The sequence below is a fragment of the Peromyscus eremicus genome, chromosome 16_21 (genome assembly GCF_949786415.1).
Source record: "Peromyscus eremicus chromosome 16_21, PerEre_H2_v1, whole genome shotgun sequence".
Taxonomy (NCBI): domain Eukaryota; kingdom Metazoa; phylum Chordata; class Mammalia; order Rodentia; family Cricetidae; genus Peromyscus; species Peromyscus eremicus.
The window spans coordinates 36,571,637-36,591,796 of NC_081432.1; the positions used below are offsets into that span (position 1 = coordinate 36,571,637).

At 39.0% G+C, this 20,160-nt stretch overlaps 1 protein-coding gene across 2 annotated transcripts in view; it reads left to right on the top strand.

The window, feature by feature from the left end:
- The window catches only part of Tmem131 (transmembrane protein 131), a 167,584-nt gene that overhangs the window by 88,535 nt on the left and 58,889 nt on the right, over positions 1 to 20,160 (top strand). For both annotated transcript variants that reach the window (XM_059244018.1, XM_059244017.1), the window contains exon 5: positions 6,673 to 6,796. In XM_059244018.1, the coding sequence (XP_059100001.1) occupies positions 6,673 to 6,796 (124 nt within the window). The remainder of the gene's footprint in view (positions 1 to 6,672; positions 6,797 to 20,160) is intronic.

Here is a 20,160-nt window from a genome sequence, read left to right on the forward strand (position 1 = left end):
GAGTAAGAAGTATTAAATTAGATTTTTATTTAGATAATACAGAATATGATTAATTGGAAATTATGAAATATGTTGAGCACATGAAATTCTTACCACCAACTAGTAAATTTGAAGTATGTTGCTTTAAAAAAAAAAAAATCAGTGATGAGAGGAAGAAAAATCAGCAAGCTCTAATGAGAAAGTTAGCAAGTTTATAAGGAAACACTTTCATTTCTAGTTGGGCAATTAACTGTACTTTGTCATAATAATGATTAGCTAATAAGGTCTCTGATATTTTAAGTAGCATTTATTAGCACACTTTAAATCAGATTTGTTATGGGGGCATTGTATCATACACAGGAATGACTAAATAAGATTCAGAGTACTTTCATTACTTTAATGTAACATGAATCTTAAAGGTCTTATTAATAAAAACAAACATGGGAGCCAGGTATTGGGGTAATTCTGAAAGATCAGAGAGAACCAGCCACAGCTAACCTCACCTCGACAACTTCTCAGGTGATCCTGTTTCCTCAGGCTGGAAGCCTCTGAGTCCTCATCCAAATGGATCAGCTCAACTGCTACTAAAAACCTGAAAGCTTAACAGACTCTAGTTCCTATTTTTCTCACCCTATATACCTTTCTGCTTCTTGCCATCACTTCCTGGAATTAAAGGAAAGGTGTGTGTCACCATATCTGGCTGTTTCCAGTGTGACTTTGAACCACAGAGATCCGAATGGATCTCTGCCTCCAGAATGCTAGGATTAAAGGTGTGTATGCCACCATTTTCTGGCCTCTATGTCTATCTAGCAGCTGTTCTGTTCTCTAACCCCAGATAAGTTTATTAAGGTGCACAGTATATTGGGGGACACAATATCACCACACTTTAACATTTTACTTTCTGAATGGAAAGTATATATACAGAAGATACATGATATATACATATTTTATATGTGTCATGCCACACAGCTTGAAAAATAGGATGCTAGTGAGCACTGTATACGCTCTGACCAATTCTATTGTCTCCCAGAATTAACAACTCTCCTGAATTTGTATGATCAGTTCTAAATTTCTTAATAAATAGTTACACTGTCTATACATAGACCACTAAATAGTGTGTTAGTTTTTCCTGCTTCTGAACTTAACTGCCTGTTTTTTTTTTTAATTTCAAGAGATTTCAGATGTGTGAAAAGTTGCATGAATATTCTTATATGATTTGTTAACTTTATATACCAATGCACTGCATGCCACATAATATATCTGTATGGTTAGTCTAAACCACATTTTGTTATCTGTGGCTCCTAGATTCAGGCAAGATAGAAATCTGTCTCAAGTAGCCCGTTGGACAGTGAAAACTTTGTCCCTGCAGTCCAGTCTTCTCTCTTCCTTCCTAGAAGAAACCAGAAGCCGCTCATTGTGCTGCACTGTGCCAGGGGAGGCTTGGTGGCCTGCCAGCTTCAGCATGCCTGCTTTCTGTTTTTCTAGGAAAGGCATGCTAACTAGCTTCTGGATTTCTCAGAAAAGAGTTGTTCTATGTTCTGATGAGGTGGTGCCCTGGCGGGCTAAGGAGGGCTGAGTCTTTCTGTATTGCCATCTGGCTCTATGTGTCTCCCTGCTCACACTGTCAGTTGTTGCTGTATCCTCCCAAAAGCTGTTGCAACACAGCCATATACCCATTCACTTATATTTTATAGAAAAAAATGAATAAAATCAAAATTCAAAAACAAAAGTTTTGAATACATGTATGAAAAAAAAAACCCAAACAACTTAAATCAGTCCAACAAAAACTTCCTAGAAAGCAAGCTGTGGCACAAATAATGGAAGGCAGGTTCCTTTTTAATATGGTATGTTTGATTTATTGCCCCAATTCCAAACCAGATACTGTTGGGAAAACAAGCACACACTACAAACAAACATCCTTCTGAATATGGGTCCAGAAGTCCTCCACAGAGTGCTGACAAACAACTCACTAATATGTAAGAATAATCATTCACTACCAGCAAATATTATTCTAAGAGAATAAAGGAATACATTAGGTCGTATCAGTAATGTAGTAGAAGTAATACAGTCTACTTAATCATTCTCAACAAGCCAAGAACAGAAGGGAATGTTCCAACCTAATAAAGACGACCTGTGAAACCCCAAGGTTGACAGCATGCAGAATGCTGAAAGGATGAAACTGTCCCCTGCATCAAGAGCAAGACAGGATTCTTGTCACCTTTCTTCAGCATCCTATTCATTCTGATTCAGGCAATAAAGTAGGGGGAAAAAAATCAAATGGCACTCATGGGAAAAGAAGCAAGCATCTCCACTTGCAAGTGTTCCCTGTTCTATGGACTAGATACCCACCCTAAATATAATATATAAAGTAAAGGCTACTAGAAGAAGTTTAATAGGTACTGAATGCAAGAACAAAATGTGCAAATAAACAATATTTTTGTTCAGTAACAGTGAAAAGTCTTTGAAAAGAGAAACAGTTTCAGCCAGATGTAGTGACACATGCCTGTAACTCAGCACTCAGGTAGGGGAAGCATGAGTTCAAAGGTAGGCTGGATCAATAGAGGCCCTGCATCAAAAGCTGGGGTAGGGGAGGAGGAGAAATTCCATTTATAATAGCATCGAAGGGAACAAAATTCTTAAATATAGATTTAACAAAGGCAATAAGACTTACAGAAAACCAAAAATCATGATCAAGAGAAACTAAAGAACTAAGTAAATAGGAAGCCATCTCAGAGATGTTCATGAATTAGAAGACACAAATTAAGACCACAGACCTCTAAGTTAATCTGTGGATTTTTTTTTATTTTTATTTTTTTTATTTTATTATTATTATTATTTTTTTTTTTTTTGGTTTTTCGAGACAGGGTTTCTCTGTGTAGCTTTGCGCCTTTCCTGGAACTAACTTGGTAGCCCAGGCTGGCCTTGAACTCACAGAGATCCGCCTGGCTCTGCCTCCCGAGTGCTGGGATTAAAGGCGTGCGCCACCACCGCCTGGCCAATCTGTGGATTTAATACAATCTTCATCAGAATTTTAACTGCGCTTTTTTTTAAAATAGAAATTGATAGTCTTAAAATTCACAGACATAAGGATTCAGAACAGTCTGATCCAAAATAATTCTTAAAGTAAACTAAAGTTGAAGAAAGCACACTTTGCAATATCAGAATTTTTTTTTTAAATTCTGTTTATTTGTGTGGGGCACACATGTGAGGGTCAGAGGACAACTGAAATGTCTTGCTTCTCCCAATCCACCATGTGGATCCTAAGGATTGAACTCAAGTTGTCAGGCTGGGCCCAAGGTGCCTTCACCTGCTGAACCGTTTTGCTTGCCCTCCATTTTCAGAGGCTTTCTACAAAGCAAGGGTACTTGGAACACATCCATAAGGATAAATACATAGATAATTGCAAAAGAACTTGGATTGCAGAAACTGATCCTTAAGTGTATTGACGGTTGATTTTGACAGTGATGCTAAGACAACCTAATAGGGGAAGCTTATTCTTTGTAACAAATGATGCTGGGACCACTTGGTGTCTATGTGCAAGAGTGAAATTCAACCTGTACATTATACCATACAAAATTAATTCAAGAATGCATTCCAGAGCTAGATATATCATGCAACTGAATGTAAATGTAATGGAGCTAAGCTATAAGCTATTGGAAGAAAACATTTTTGTATGTGTCCATTATAATTATTTTTAAGATAGAAATTAAGATGTACAACTAACAGAAGGACAAATTTATAACTTAGAATACATAATTAATTTTTAATTACAATTTTAAAATGTGTGCTCCAATTGATAACCATCAAGAAAATAACATGACCCACACAGTGAGATAAAATAGTTACAAGTCATGTGTTTCATGGCTGGTCATGGCCAAATGTTAATGAAAGGGAAGTCTGATGCTCTTAGAGATACAGTGTCCCATTAGGGAAGGAGTTGCTGTCTGTGGGCACACTGTATGGTACTCTATTTTCTGTGTTTATGGGCTGCTATCTTACAATCTGTGTTAAGGACAGAATGTCAGTCCTTGTTCCATGTTGATTTTTTGTTAATTTGGGAAGAGAGATGATCCCAAGATAGAAAACACACACACACACACACACACACACACACACACACCCCTCTCCCTTTTGGCTGACCCATGTTCGTCAGTACTCTTGCGACAGTGTGTAGGCCAAAGTATAGTTGAGCAAGAGTACCTTCCTAGCTTGCAACATATAGACCCAAAACTTTGGAAGACCTGAGAGAAAAGTTGGAAATCCTAAGCCTTTCTACACTTGGTTAAGGAGTTGCTCTCCTTGCTTAAGTCCGGACAACCTTCCCATACCATAGTCTCTGATTTTCAGTTCTAAGCTGCCCTTTGCCCCTCACTTTTTCTTATCTGCCAGTTCTGGCAGTCTTCTGTTTCCCTAAAGATTTCTTAGTGGAAGTTATTCGTTTGTTTTTTAGTGTTTATTAGAATATTTTTTAATTTAATTTTTTAAAATTTCATACATGGGTACTGTATTTACATTATTTCTATCCTTCCTTCTCTCCTTCCCAACTCTTTCTGTTCCTCCTCCACTCCCTCTCTAATTGATGGTCTCTTTAATGATCATTGAGATACATATATCACATATGTGTGTGTATGTGTGTGTATATATATATATACACACACACACACACATATATAACCTGCAGAGTTCATTTAGTGTTGCTCATATATATATATGTGTTTAGGACTGACTATTTGGGATTGGATAGTGTTTCTTTCAAAGGGTTCATCCATGGAGAAAACGGATTCTCCCTCTTGGCACTCATTAACTGATACAGCTCTTCAGGACTGGGGTTTTCCCATCTATGTTGACATGCCGACTGATAGAGTCATGGTGCTGGTTTTGTTTAGGCAGCCATATTGTTAAGATTTCATCAGTGGAATGTCCCTGTCATACATGTATAGAAGACAGCATCTCCAGCAGGTGTCCTGGACCTCTGCTTCTCCTCATTTTCCCACCCACTCTTCTGCTGCATTCCTTGAGCCTTCCTTCATTGTAGGGGTTGTGTTGTCTAGATGTGTCCATTAGGGTTGGGCACCCCATGGTCAATTGTTCTCTATATTTTGACCCATTGTGGATGTACCTCTCTCTAGCTTATAAATTTTAACATTGTTTGGGGGAGCATTAGTTGGGAGGAGCAAGACTAGCCTGTGTGTACTAACATAATTTATCATCTTTAAAGGACCTACAGCCTCTAATTCATTTTCTTTTCTTTTTTTTTTTTTTTTTTCTTCTTTTTGGTTTTTCGAGACAGGGTTTCTCTGTGTAGCTTTGCACCTTTCCTGGATCTTGCTCTGTAGACCAGGCTGGCCTTGAACTCACAAAGATCCGCCTGCCTCTGCCTCCCGAGTGCTGGGATTAAAGGCATGAGCCACCACCGCCCGGCCTCATTTTCTTAAACTAGTGAAAATTATCTTTGGTTTATAAATTTTCCCAAATAATAAATTAGAGTCAGAGAACTGAATTGAAGAAAAGGTAGGGATAAAATTTCTATAATATACACTTGATGCAAATGCAAAGCACAGTTCTGGCTGTTTTTCAACTGCTTACAATTTGAGGTTTATACACAGACATTGAATTCGAATTGCAAAACATGATTTCAAGAAGTGTGGCCTGGAAGGGTTACACAGGGAAAGCATCTTGTGGAAGAAAGTTGGATTTGAATTAGGAAACTAGGGGACAGGGCAGACTGCAAAGGAACTACGGTCCTTCACAGCCTGACTCAAGGGAAGTCTAGATGGTAAACCCTGTTAGTTACTTATTTGGGTTGAAACATCAGATTCTGGAGGACATTTAATACTGAGAGAGAGGAAACAGCCCACAAGCATGTGCATGTGTACTCCCATGCATGCCTACTACTATACTGAAGGATATGGGCACTGCAGAGTAAGTACGTGTCATGTCCTGTCTCCAAAGTGCTGATAATCTTGTCAGGGAAGTAGGACCAGTGCCAACGAGATTATTAGAGAGCCTGGAAGGAAAGAATACTGTGATGCTTTAGAAGCTAGGAGGATACACAATGAGATTAGTTGCAGAAGTACCAGTTAAACTCATAATAAGATTTTGCTTTCAAGGAACACCAAAGGGAACATTAAAATGGACCTGAGCCATTGAGTATGTATTTCATATTGTTCCCTTGAGAGGAGGCAGTTTGCTATGGGTGTTAGTTTCATGGACTAGATGCAAATTCAGGTTCAAAGAATGAATTTGGGCAAATTATTGAAGCTACTTTTTTTTTCTATTCCAGTGTCCTCTATTAACTGAGAATAGCAGAAGTCACTAATTCATAAGATCTCTTCATACAACCTACCGCTAAGTTTGTTTGTGTCTTGGAACTTGAGGAGAGGATGGAATTCACAGTTAACAGAGAGGCAGGATGGTGTTGTATAGAGGAAAGATCAGACTACATTCCCAGGCTGGCTTCCTCACCATTCTGCTGAAACTTGTCTCATTGAATTCTAGCACCTGCCTCCATGTGTAACACAGAATGACATTCAGATATTTGTTGAGTGACTAAATTTATTTTACTCTTTTACTGTATTTACATATGAATTTACCTAATAATTTTCATGTTTGACTTTTAAACAACTAATGATTATCCTAAAAGCTACAAGTATCTTTGAATTATTTCTGACAGTTTTCTTTTTACTTTTGCAGGCCAGTTGGAATGCCAAAAATGGAAAAAGTCTACTTACATAATCCTAGTTCTGAAGAAACTATTACTTTAGTATCAATATCTGCTACAACATCACATTTCCATGCATCATTTTTTCAAAATAGGGTAAGCTTTTACACTAAAAATTATCTCTTGTTTGAATTGAAGCTCTGCAACTTTATTTTGCTATAGTTAAAATCTGTTTCTAGTGTTTCCCTACTTTCTTAGATGTCAGTTTGTCCCATTTCATAATAATTATAATCTCTATCCTTAAATGTACATTGTTTTTCCTCAGCAAGTAACAGTAACTGCACTCTGAAGAACCCTAAGCACTCTGAAAAATCCAGCCTTCTCATAGCCATTTCTTAACAGGTCCTCAGCACCGTGTGAAGGTTCCACTGCTGTGCAGTAAGTTAGCTGAAGCTTGCTGGCTTAAGCTAGTGCTCACTTAGGAACAGTTTGTAAGTGCAGTGAGGTGATGCTCAGTGTGTTGTAAGAAATAAGATGGCCTGGGCTCAATCCTTCCTTGCCTGGAGGTTCTGAGAGGAAATGCACCTCCATCTTCATTTAAGTCATCAGTGGATTAAGTCATTTTTGGTTGCAGAATGGAAACTCCCATTTCCTTGCTGACTAGACCCTCCCTGAGCTTAATGCTCCCGTGGGTGTCTGCTCCTAGTGAAGTAAACTCATGACATTGGGTCAGGACTACCAGGATGGTCACCTGACCTGAGTTACACCTGCAAAGTCCCTTTTACAGTAGACAGCCACAGTCCTTGTAATTATCATAGTCACAGTCATGATTGAGTTCTGTGTGCCACGTGCATCTTCCAAGTTTTTACTCATAATGCCCATAGTGAAATGTGAAGTTGTTATTCAAAGAAAAGCCTTTCTGATCAAAACCACAGAAAATGGAACTGAAGCAAGTTTTTGTTTGTTTGTTTGTTTTGTTTTTTCAATTATGAGATACATTAAGTTTTAATGTGTAGGCTTCCAAAATAATGAATAGGAAATTCATGAAAATGAAGAGAAAGTGAATGAATGGATTCTGATGTCATCTTCCCAGGGTTTTCTTGATTGTTGAAGACTGTGACTAAGAAAATGAACAACATGTTTTCTAACACATAAGATTGTTGTCTTTTTTTCATTGTTGTTGCCTTTTAAGCCATAGGTGTCCGAATCAGCAACTGCAACTCTGCTGCCAGCGGTTAGGTCACAAGAGCCGCAGCCTGAGGGAACTCTTTTCATATGAAAATACCCATAGCTTTCAAAGCTATGAAAGAAACTTAACTAAATCTCTGTCCCTTTAAAGAACTAAAGATTCAAAGGTTAAGGTGGAACTTATGCTCTTCTGAGAGGCTGAATAGCAAGTAGCTCACCTCCTCTCCTTGCTCTCGTCCTCTCAAAAGACCTTGTACTTCTCACCCCTACTTAAAAACCCTTCTCCACCTGGCTCCTCCCTACCATTTCCTGTCAGCTAGTTGCTGAATCAGCCTCCTGGCTGCAGGTGAATTTTATTTAATCAAATACATCTTTGCATCATTACACAAATGTTCCAGAGAATAAACAAAAGTAACACACCTTAAAACAATATTCTACATTTCCCCCCTTTTTGTCTTAAAAAAAAAAAAAAAAAAAAAAGGTTTTAACTTTAACATGAGACTGTACATGGTAAGAACAATTATCAAGTAAAAATTACATTCACAATGTAATGAATTCCAGTTCATTACTGTCTGGCAAATTAAAAGAAAATACTCCATTATCTATGCTATCTTAATGAATCTAAAGTTTTATACCTAATTTACTCTATCATAACTAAGAAAAACTGCAACTATAACTATCTAGTCTTCAACTCCATCAAAGACCTCAGAAGAAGAATATTATTTGAGTAAACAAAAAATGCATTGCAAACAACTTCCAAAACTCTAGAAATGACAGAGATATCTGGCTGCCTGGACAGTCACCCAAAGTTCTTCTGCAACACTGGGGAAATCCATGTAGCCAGAAGTTTTCCTGTGTCCCACCCAGCCCTGAGGTCCTGCAGCCACTTATAAAATAATCTCTCAGAGGCTTATATTAATTACAAACTGTATGGCCAATAGCTTAAGTTTCTTGCTAGCTAGCTCTGTCATCTTAAATTAACCCATTTCTATTAATCTGTTTTGCCACATAGCTGTGGCATTACCAGTCTGCTGGTATGTTGCTCCTTGGGCGGCAGGCTGGCATCTCTTCTGCCTCTGCCTTTCTTTTCTTTCTATGTCACTCTTTTGGATTTCCTGCCTGGCTATAACCTGACTCACCATAGGCCAGAACAGCTTTTTTTATTAACCAGTCATAGCAACACATATTCACAACATACAGAAAGACATCCCACACCACATCCATCTTCAGCCTACAGATTCATAGTATCTGGCAGACTTTTCAGTGAAGCAGGGAATTTGAAAGATTGTCCCGCCTATATTGGCAAAGTTTGTCAGTCACTTTCCTCTTGTCCTGCAGAATGTTTGGCAGTTTCTTCTGTGAAGCAGAAACCCTGAAGGACCATCCCACCTTGTTTTGGCAAAGTTCAGTGGTCTCTTTCCTATGTGTCCTGCATGTCCAGTCTGCACATTACATTGTCAGCAGTCAAAGGCAAGAGCAGTTTCTTTGCCCAGTGGCTAACCTTGCCACAATGAAAGCAAACTCCCATAAGGCGTTTCTTCAATGACCATCATCTCTGAAGTAAATTGGTGCTGTCAGGAGCAGATGTGTCTCATTGTCATGAAAAACCCTATCTTAACAAAACATTTTGAATGCCATATTCTGTAGGTCTTTGAAAAGTTTGGAGACCATCTATCTATCATTCATATATATATGAATGATCTGGAAAGCATACCTATATACCATTTTGATTATTATAAATGACTAACCACTAATCTGTGTTTATTGATTGTCCTATATAGTTTATAATAGCTTTCAAAAACTAGAACTTCACTTTACATTTCCAAATGAACTGCACAGGCACAATACCTCAAACAAAAATAAAAACATATATACAATATGTTGTAACAAAAATAACCTTAAATTTTTATCTATATATAAAAATCCTCCAAACAGGAAGAGAAACATACATACAGTGTGTTGGAACAAAAAATTGCCTTAATTTTGTATTGATATACAAAAGTCCTTTAAACAAGAGTAGAAATATATATACAGTGTAACCAAATTAACCTCAAATTTCTATCAATATTCCAAAATCCATGCCAATGAAAAAATATCTGAAATCAATAGTTGTCTTTTTATCCTACAATTTTATATTCCTATATTCCCCTAAATTACAACAAACATCTATAACCCACCAAATAACAAAAAACTTACCATACTCCTTCTTGGGAATGTAGGCGTCATTTTCTCCAAACTGATTCCTGCTGTTTGTGGATGAAGTATCTTTAGGGTCCCAGAGAAAAACATTGAGATAATGGCCAAGTCCTGGGAAGACGAGCTATAACCTTTGTTGATAAGTATCACCTGTCAAGATTCAGGAGGTCTCACATGATCAAACCTGATCCATATTAACTCTGAAGGAATCCACAGCCTCTCATTTCCTGTGGGGACAAAACTCCAAAGCATTTTTTATTTCCATTTGACAAATATTTTTTGACTTCTTTTTTAAAGTTAAGGCATTTATAAAGTATCTAGATTGGTTCAATTTTGCAGTCCTGTTCACAATCCCATGTCTGTCAGCAGCTGTTGTTTGTGTCTCAGTAATCAAAAATTCAAAACACAGTAACATACAGGATCCAGACTCCTTGTGTATTTCCCATCTTTACATGGCTTTTTTTCTTTTTTATTTTACTTCTTTCTTTAAAGACTTCATTATTGTTAAACTATTTCTATCTATGACTGTCCATACCCTTTTTCTTTAATAAGCCCATGCATCTTGTAAAACATACTGGAAGCTGTTTGGAGGATTTTTTTTTTTTTTCCATCTGGACCTCTTTTACTGCATATCTTTTAGCCTTTTTGACTGCATGAACAAACTTTAAAAGTGGCATGGACTTCTGCCTGGGGCTTTGGCGGCTGGCTCTGCCCATTTCTTGGGTCATGAAAGTCAAGCCTAAAGTTTGTAGCTGGTTGGAGGTTTATCTGACCAGGAACTGCATTCAACCTTCCTAGAGTTCTGGAATACTGATGCTTGGACTATGGCAGGCCTTTTTTACTTAGTTTTCTTGTTCCTACTTAAGGTACTAGCTGCTCAAGGGCTTGCCAGCAGGCAGAAACTCTTAAAGGAGCTATATCCTTTTATTTATTTATTTATTTATTTATTCATTCATTCATTCATTCATTCATTCATTTATTTATTTATTTATTAAGGCTTTCTCAGGCACTATGGAAATTTGAGCCCCACATTGGGCACCAAAGTCTTGTTTGTTTTTACTCATTTGTGGGGCCTGCCACCCAGCTCCCAAATCATACATGGAGACTTATTCTTACTTATAAATTCCCAGCCTTAGCTTGGCTTGTTTCTAGCTGGATTTTCTTAACTTAAATTACCCTTTTTACCTTTATGCCACTGGACTTTTCCTGTTCTTTTACTTCTATAAATCCTAATCTTACTCTATGGTTTGTTGTGTAGCTGGGTGGCTGGCCCCTAGAGTCCTCCTCCTTCTCTGGCTCCTTTTTCCTCCCAAATTTCTTCTTCTATATATTCTCTCTGCCTGCCAGCCCCGACTATCCTTTCTTTTGCCTTGATATTGGCCATTCAGTTCTTTATTAGACCATTAGATATTTTAGACAGGCACAGTAACACAGCTTCACAGAGTTAAACAAATGCAACATAAGCAAAAGTGACACACCTTAAAATAATATTCCCCCAGCATAAGATATATATAAACCTACTGGTTAACTTCTTATTAGTTATTCAGCTTTTTAAATTTCTCCTTTCTAAAATCCTATTTCACTGTATGTTTTTGTTAGCAGCTTCTAGGGTTAAAAAAATTACTATGGTTTAGGTTTTTTTCTACCCCCATCTTTGAAAGTATTTGCAAAACAAAGGGTTTGAATGTCAACATATTGCTTTTGATAATAAAAGCTTAATTTCTTTTTGATACTCATTGAAAATATCCCTTTTCTTAAAGTATTTCTTAAATTTCCCTTGCGTTATCCTTTGTTTTTACCTAAAAGATATTTCACATTTTTTATTAATATATCAGTGGTCTCAAGACAAATAACAAAATTCTAATACTGAAGGAGACTCTATTGTATATAAAGTAAGAGGTAGGTCTCAAAGGGGTTTGCCTTGGTTATGAGTAACTTACAAAAGCCTTCTGTGAGTCTGCCCAGTGATTTGCCTCATACTTGGTTGGCCATAGCGAGTGGTATACACATTATAACACCTGTGTTCTCTCTCTCTCTCTCTCTCTCTCTCTCTCTCTCTCTCTCTCTCTCTCTCTGTGTGTGTGTGTGTGTGTGTGTGTGTGTGTGTGTGTGTGTGTGTAAATAGAGCTTTCATGTACCAGTAATGTGCAGGTGTGCTAGGTTGGAAGGCAAGGAAAAATGAGAACAACCCTAAACCAGTGGCTTGATGGTGAATAATTAATCATTTTTGACCCATTTCACTAATTCAAGCTGTTCTTTGCTGTTTCTAAGTGTTTCAAGCTCACCTGGGCTGAGGGCACAGCTTTCATTCTTTCACTTCATGCGATGGAGTCTAGACCAGGAGTTGCAGCTATTCCTGGACTAGGTAAACAGGCCAGGGGCTGGGGTGTTAGGAGCATACAGTCCATCTAGTGTGAGCAGCTCCAGCATGGCTTTACTTGGCCATCGTGTGGGAGTTCGAAGCCTTGTGCAGCGGATTTTTCAAGGCAAGTCAGAAATAAGAATCTTTATGTATCTCCAATTTTCCCACATTGGAAATGAGTTGAATTTAGAAAGACAACACAGCATAAGCTTTTAACCACCAGTTTGACACTTCTGACCTAGACTCCCTCCCAGAGGACTTTTCTGCTGATGAACTTTATGTAAAGAGAACAGATTTTCTGGAAATTCCTCGACAAGATAAATGATGCGTGCAGTCAGACTCAGTTCCAGGAAGTGGAGCTAGGCAGTGGCTGTCATGACACCTGTCACAGTCTAGCCGTGGATGCCTTAGGTTCAGCTTTAAGAAGGTGGCCACAGGTTGGGGATTTAGCTCAGTGGTAGAGTGCTGGCTTAGCAAGTGCAAGGCCCTGGGTTCGGTTCTCAGATCTGAATTTAAAAAAAAAAAAAAAAGCAGCTACAAAGCCAGGGCGTGGTGGCACATGCCTTTAATCCCAGCACTTGGGAGGCAGGAGCAGGCGGATCTCTGTGAGTTCAAGGCCAGCCTGGTCTACAGAGTGAGTTCCAGGAAAGGCTCCAAAGCTACACAGAGAAACCCTGTCTTGAAAAAAAAAGAAGAAGAAGATGGCTACAATTGGTGCGGTCTTTTCTTTCCTCTTGTCCTTTGTGCTTTCTGCCTTTTTTCTCATGGCCACAGACTCCAGGGACTCAGGGTGAAGGGGAGAGACAGGATGAAGTGACCTCATTTCCCCACCTCCTCAGTTTTATACCTATAGTAAAAGCCATTGAGGGAAATGAGAAGTCTTTCTTACACCCAGGAGAGCACACCCTCCCGGTATGGACACCCTCAGAATCCCCCATCACATCTTATTTGGAAGAAAAATGTTTCTTATAACTCAAGTTTTTTTTTTTTAATTACCTATACCATCTCTGTATTAAACAACAAATAGAAAATAGAGAAAAAGAACAAGTTCTGTATAGCTTTATTTCAATTAAATTTTTAGGCAAACAATTAATAAAAATAATGTTTCAGTCTATAGATAAAATACAAAAATTTTAAGCCACTTACTTTATTATACTTTAAAATAATCTAGTGGGTTGAAGGCTATTGTGAGCATTAATGATTATTTTTAATTAGGTATAGAAGCCTAAATATTGCATTTTAAGTTAAGCTCCAATATCCATGCATGTTGTTGGGAATTGAGCACATACAATGCTATAGCACATATGCTAGTGTGGGTTGTTGTTCAGATAGAGAATGAAACCAGTGTCTGTTGCTAGGAAACAATATACATAGTATGTTCCTCTGTAAGAAAATCATATTGTAGCAGAGAATGTACCATTTTATGAAAAACAAAGGTCTCTGTGGGTTTTGGTATGTTAGCAAGAGCCAGAGTAAATTGTAGGTAGCTACACCGGTGAAGAATGACCTGAGAGGGTAAGAACAGAGGAGCTTTGAGAGCATTAACCTTTTCTTCACACATCTTTTCTATGTATACCTAAGTATCATAAGCCCTTACTACTTTTATCATTTACAACATGTAAGAAAGCATAAATTTAAAAACCAACTTTGCCAGCTATATAGAAGTAATAAATTGGTTAATGTAGCAAATAATGCCAGGATTTATCACTGAACAAACAAGAGATCCCTGCTCATGGTACCCTCCTAAAGGGAGTTTGGTGACTTTAGCAAATATAATACATATATTTTATGAGACCTTAGAAGACAGCATGATCTAAGAAAGGGAAAAGCAGTGGAGTAAGGGGTTTAGTGTTAAGGGCGATGGTGTTTTAAGTAGTAGGCAGTGTTTGACCAGAGGCTAGAATGGATGGAGAATACAGAAGGGCAGTCCCAAAAGAGCAGGTAGTGCAGAGACTCTGGGGGGAAAGCTAAGCCGGGAGGAGTGGGGTTCTCAGGTTGTGAGAGGCCCTGCACATTGTGTGAGGCCTTGGCTTCTGTCTTTCTGAAATAGGAAAGCATCAGAGCTTATACCAAAGAATGGAATGTTAAATTTTGTTTTTAAAACAGTCACTGTTGATCAGAACTGGAAGAGGAAGGGGAGAAATCAGATGTAGAACTGCTCTGGTTATCTGTGGTGTCTTAAGTGAGCTTTGCTGAATTTGCCAGACTGTGAGTGAGTCTTTCCAGTTCTTCTAGGTATTAAATGAATGGGCATGGAGATGTAGATAATGCCCTTTCTTACAGAGGAGGGATGAACATGATCATTTCTTTATGACAATTTTATACATATGTTATTAGAATTTATTCACATAGGAGCAAAGATGTGATACTAGTCTTTCTGAATCTGAGTTATTTCATTTGCCATGATGCTTTCCAGTTACATCCATTTTCCTGCAAATGTCATTAATTCATTTTCCTTTTCAGCTGAATAAAGCTCTATTGTGTATATGTACCACATTTTTTTCATCCATTCCCTCCTTGGTGGACAGCCTGTCTGGTTCTATGTCTTGGCTGTTATGACTAACAAAGTAATAAACACGGCTGTGCTAGTTTCTCTGATGTGCTAACTGGGACTCCCTTAGGTATGTCCCTGGCAGTAGTATCAAATGCTAGTTTAGCCTGGTTTCGAGAATAGCTACAACCGTTTACATTCCCACAGACAGCATATACATCTCCATCTTTTTCTGCGTCCATCTCTGAGTTTGAGGCCAGCCTGGTCTACAGAGCCAGTTCCAGGACAGGCTCCAAAGCTACATAGAGAAACCCTGTCTCGAAAAAGAGTTTCCTGGCTTACTTAGGCTGGACATGATGGAGTCCTTCCCAGCTCTCTAGTGTTTATCTGTTCCTCTCATGGAGTTACAATACTTTAGACTTTCTTTCCTCCCTTTCTGCATAGAACTCCACCAGCGTGATGCTGGCCTAGTAGTCCTAAGCTACCTTAGTTTGTGCTTGTCTTGAAATATCCTAATTTCTTCATCAATTTTAAGAGAGAGCTCTGTTAAACGTAGTCAGGTTTGAAGGGTTTGTCCTGTGCTTTTCTCACTATAGAGCTGCTGAAGCAAGATCTGATACTGTTTCTGATGAATTTCACTTTGTAATCATGTTGGGTTTTCCCTGTACAGCTCTACTGTATCTTCTCTGCTTTATGTTTTTGCCATCTTGACTATATGGTATGAAGCACTTCTTTCCTGGTTGTGTCCACTTAGACTTTCAAGTGTCTCTTGAATTTGGTTGTCCACCTCTTTCTCTAGACTTAGGAAATTTTCTGCTGTAATTTTATTCAGTAGGTTCTTTCTCTATCTCCAGTTCTTTACCCCGGTGATTCTTAGGTTTAGTCTCTTAATCATATTTTAGAGTTCTTGGTCATTGCAGTCAAGCTTGTTTATTGTTTAGGGATGTTTGAATGTGATATTTCCTCAACCTTGTGTTCCACCCTGACATTACCCTGTGTTTTTTATTTGATTGATTTTTTTTTTCCTTTTCCAATGACTGTATTTGATTTTCTAAATCTCAGTTTCCTTGCTGATTTTCACTTCCCTTTGCTAATTTTCTCTTTTCTGTTGCTGTTTTTTTCTCTCTCGGTCTAGGATTAATTTCCTTACTCCATTCTATGATTGATCCTCTGGGGTGTTTTGCTTTTAAGATATTTTTTTTTCTTAAAGATTTATTTATTATGTATACAGTGTTCTGTCTGCATGCCAGAAGAGGGCGCCAGATCTCATTACAGATGGTTGGGAGTCACCATGTGGTTGCGGGCAATTGAACTGAGGACCTCTGGAAGAACAGCCAGTGCTCTTAACCGCTGAGCCATCTCTCCAGCCCTGTTTTAGCTACTTTAGTATCTGATTCTGACTGTTAAGGGATTGTCTTGTTTGGAGGAGTTGTGTTTCTTTATTTTTTTGTGTGTGTGGTTCTTATGCCTCTGTGTTGCAATTTGTGCATCTGTTTGCCTTGCTGCCTTTTCCTATTTTATTTGGTTATCATTTTATTGAGCTCCCTGCGCCTGAGAGTTCAGTCTCCAGTACCACTTATAAAGGAAAAGGCAAGCTATTGTAGCAGCTGTAACACTAAATCATGCAAGTTAAAGAAATAGACCTAAAATAAAGCAAAGCCCACCTGTATATATCACTATTTACCATGAAATAAAACTTGTCAAAACTAATGGGGAATTGACTTTGAAGTTAAAAATTCATTAGGGTTGGGCTGGATAGAGGCTCAGTGGTTTACAGCACTCTTTGCTCTTGCAGAGGACCTGGGTTCAGTTCCCAGCACCCACATGACAGCTCACAACCATCTATAACTCCAGTTCCAGAGGCTCTGACGCCCTCTTCTGACCTCATTGGGCATCAGGCACACTGGTGGTGCACAGACAGACATACAGGCCAAACATTCATACATTCTAAGTCTTCAAATTTTTTTTTAATTATTTAGGATAAATGTGAAAATAATAAATGCATAAGGTAAAGGAAGAGGCAGGGAAGGAGGAAATTGAAGCAAAATTAGATAAACGAAAGGTGAAAGAAGAGGAGTGTAGAAACATGTTATGAAAGGAAGAGAAAAGAGCAAGAAATTAGAATAAGTAGAGAAAAAATAGACTGGAGAGATGACTTAGTGGGTAAAGCACTTGCATGTCAGGACCGGAGTTCATATCCCCAGAACCCAGATAAAAACTGGTCACATAGTTTGTCTGATTCTAGCACTCCTGCAGGGAGATGGGAGTTAGAGACAGAAGAATCCCTGGAAGCTCATAGGCCAGCTAGCCTGGAATATGCATTGGGAAATCAACAAAGAAACCCTGTCTTAAGGTAGGAGGCAAGGAGTCATGTTTCCTGTGCCTCTGTGTTATACTGATACTCATACACGCATTGACATACATGCTCCACATCTACAAATGCATACATATGCACATACATCATAAATATCACCAAACTTAGGTAAATAAAAGGAAAGTAACAAAAAAATAAAATGTAAAAGCTCTTTAAAGAACAAATTAAGCCAAAAAATACTACCAAAAAATATAGGCAGATGGAAAAAAGGGGAAACCAGAGCAAACACAGAAAAGGGAAAATATAAACAAAATTAAATGTATGAAGGGAAGTAAAAGATTAAAACCTAAGAGTTTTTTATATGATAAGGTAAAAATGCTGTTAATGGTATAGAAAAAAGAAACTCTGAGTAGAAAGTGGAGGAAACTGCTAATGTGTCGTTTCTTTCTGGGTCCTTGAAACTTGGAGGCTGGCAGGTATATGCAGGTCAGTTGAACTTGAGGACTCTTGTCTTTCCTGTGTCCTGTGCTGCTCCTTAGCCTGCACTGTGCAAGTGTCCAGGGCGTCCAGGGCCTCCAGGGCTGTCTTCACTGTAGTAGCTCCTCTTCTTTGCATGCCAGGGGCCTCTGTTAGCCATTACTGGCTCTTAAGGCTCCCATTCTCCTGAGCCCCACCCCATCCCCAGTTCCTGCTCTGGCTAATGGTCCAGCTGTGGTGGGAGGTGTCTCCTGAGTGTGTTAGGGGAAGCAGCAACAGTACTTATTTCATCATACTTCATTTACTGCCCAGATGGAGAGTGTGGCTGTGAACATTGGATAGTGTCCTGGTTGGACTCTGCAGCGGTGAACCTTGTGTGGGATAGGTGACTCTAGAGTTCTGTCCACCCACTGCCCTGACAATCATGTTGCCTGCACTTCTCAGTCTCTAGTGGCTGTCTCTCTCTCATGATGAATTCTAGCTATTCAGGCCTCCAGGGACACTTTGGGTTAAACAGTAGGTTGCCTCTTTAGATAGCTGCTGGGCCTTCTGACCCAGGAGAACTCTGCTTTACTGCTGACCCATCTTGTTAGAGAAGTCACCCTCTCAGGAAGACCCATAGATTTGAGACTTGTGAAAGCTGTGCTCTTGTCTTGTGGTAGGACTGGCAGTCCTTTTTCACCAAGGCCTCCTAGTGTACCTTTCAGGTGAGGCTTCTGTCCCTGTCCCCAGCAAGAGAGCTGCAGCCATGTTAACTGTGGCTCGCTTCTTCTCCATGGTAACCCTTCCATTTCTCTGCACTTCCACCTGTCTTGTCATTCCTTTTGTGGATTTCAAGACTGCCCTTTCTTTCCCTCTTTGGAACAGTCTACTTTTTAAAATAATACTTTTATTAATTCTTTAAGAATTTCATACAATTTATGTTATTACACTCGCCCACCCCACACAACTCCTCCTAGATCCACCCTCACCTCCCTACCCACCCAACTTTGCATAGTTGTTTGTTTTTTTAAGTTTTCAATCCAGTTTATTTTGCCCAACTGTTCTTAGGAGTGAGGACTTAGAGAATGGTTGACCTGCCAGACTCTTCCTCCCCCAGCCAATATAAATTGCCAATAGTAATATAAATACCTCAGCTCATGGTAGGATTTTGTGCCCATCTCCTCTCCTCTCCATCTTGAGATTTTGTCTGGCTCAAGCTTACATAGGTCTTATGTTTGCTGTTAAAATCTCTTGAGTTCATATTTGCAACTGCCCTGTTATGTCCAGGAAACCGTTTCCTTGAAATTATCTACTCTCTCTGTCTCTTAAAATCTTCCCATCCCCTCTTCCTAGAAGGTCCCTGAGCCTTGGGATTTGGATGACCCCTTTAGGGCTGAGCACTCCCCAGTCTTACTGTCTGAAGGTTAACCAGGTAAAGGTCTCTGTTAATTGCCATCTACTGCAAGTAAACACTTTTCTGAAGAGGGTTGAGAGATGCACTGGCCTGTTGATATATTAATGAGTCATTGCAACTTAGGTTAATACTGTGTCTATTTAGCAGAATAGTAGTAGGTTCTCTTCCAGGGCCTATGACCTGTCTAGCCGCAAATTCTTGGCCCCATTAACATTACCAGGCATGGGTTCTTCTCATGGAACAGGCCTTAGATCCAAGCATAAAGTAGTTGGTTATTCCTGTAACATTCATGCACTGATGCACCAGTGAGCATATCTTGTCACACCTGTCGTTATTGTAGCTTGCAGGGTTCACAGCTGGATGACATTAATGGTTACTTTTCTTCTCTGGTAGCATGCATAGCACCTTCCAACACTGTGAAAGCTAGCCAGTAGGGATGCAGCTTCCAGGTGAGTACAAGCTAGATTTTCCCATGTTCTATGACTCAAGAATGGGGTATCTTTAGCAACAGGGTCTTACCATCAAGCTCTGGATAATAACTAAGAGCATTGGTAATAGCTTGAATGTTTGGGGGTTTATGGAACCCTGTTGGTCAATAACTCAAAAAGAGGTAGCCCATTCCTGGTGCTGGGGTTTTTACTTTGCAGGCATGTGGTGTCTAGTTAGGATGCTGTCCCCATTATAGTGTTAACTTCATTTAAACTCTATATGCATATGTGTATGTATTTTAAGAAGCCTCTACACTAGTGGGTTTCCATATGACTTGTTCAAAAGACTTTTAGTGTTAGTTCTCCCTCCCTATTTCTCCTCCTCTACCCTGCTACCCCCACTCCATTTAATCCTTGCTGCTCCATTATTCTTTCCCCCATTTCTTTCCCTGATGTGTTCTATGCTCCTCTTTTGAAAGATCTTCTCCTCCTGTGGCCATTTACTGGTTTCCTAATCTCTGTTGGTATGGAATAATCTTATTTTTTGTTAACCAGATGTTTCTCCCTCTACACAGAGACTACACAGAGACAGATACTACTTTACCATCTCTCTCTGAGGAGTCCTATATTCCTGTAGCCCTTCCATAGTGTGCAATGTATAGATGTAT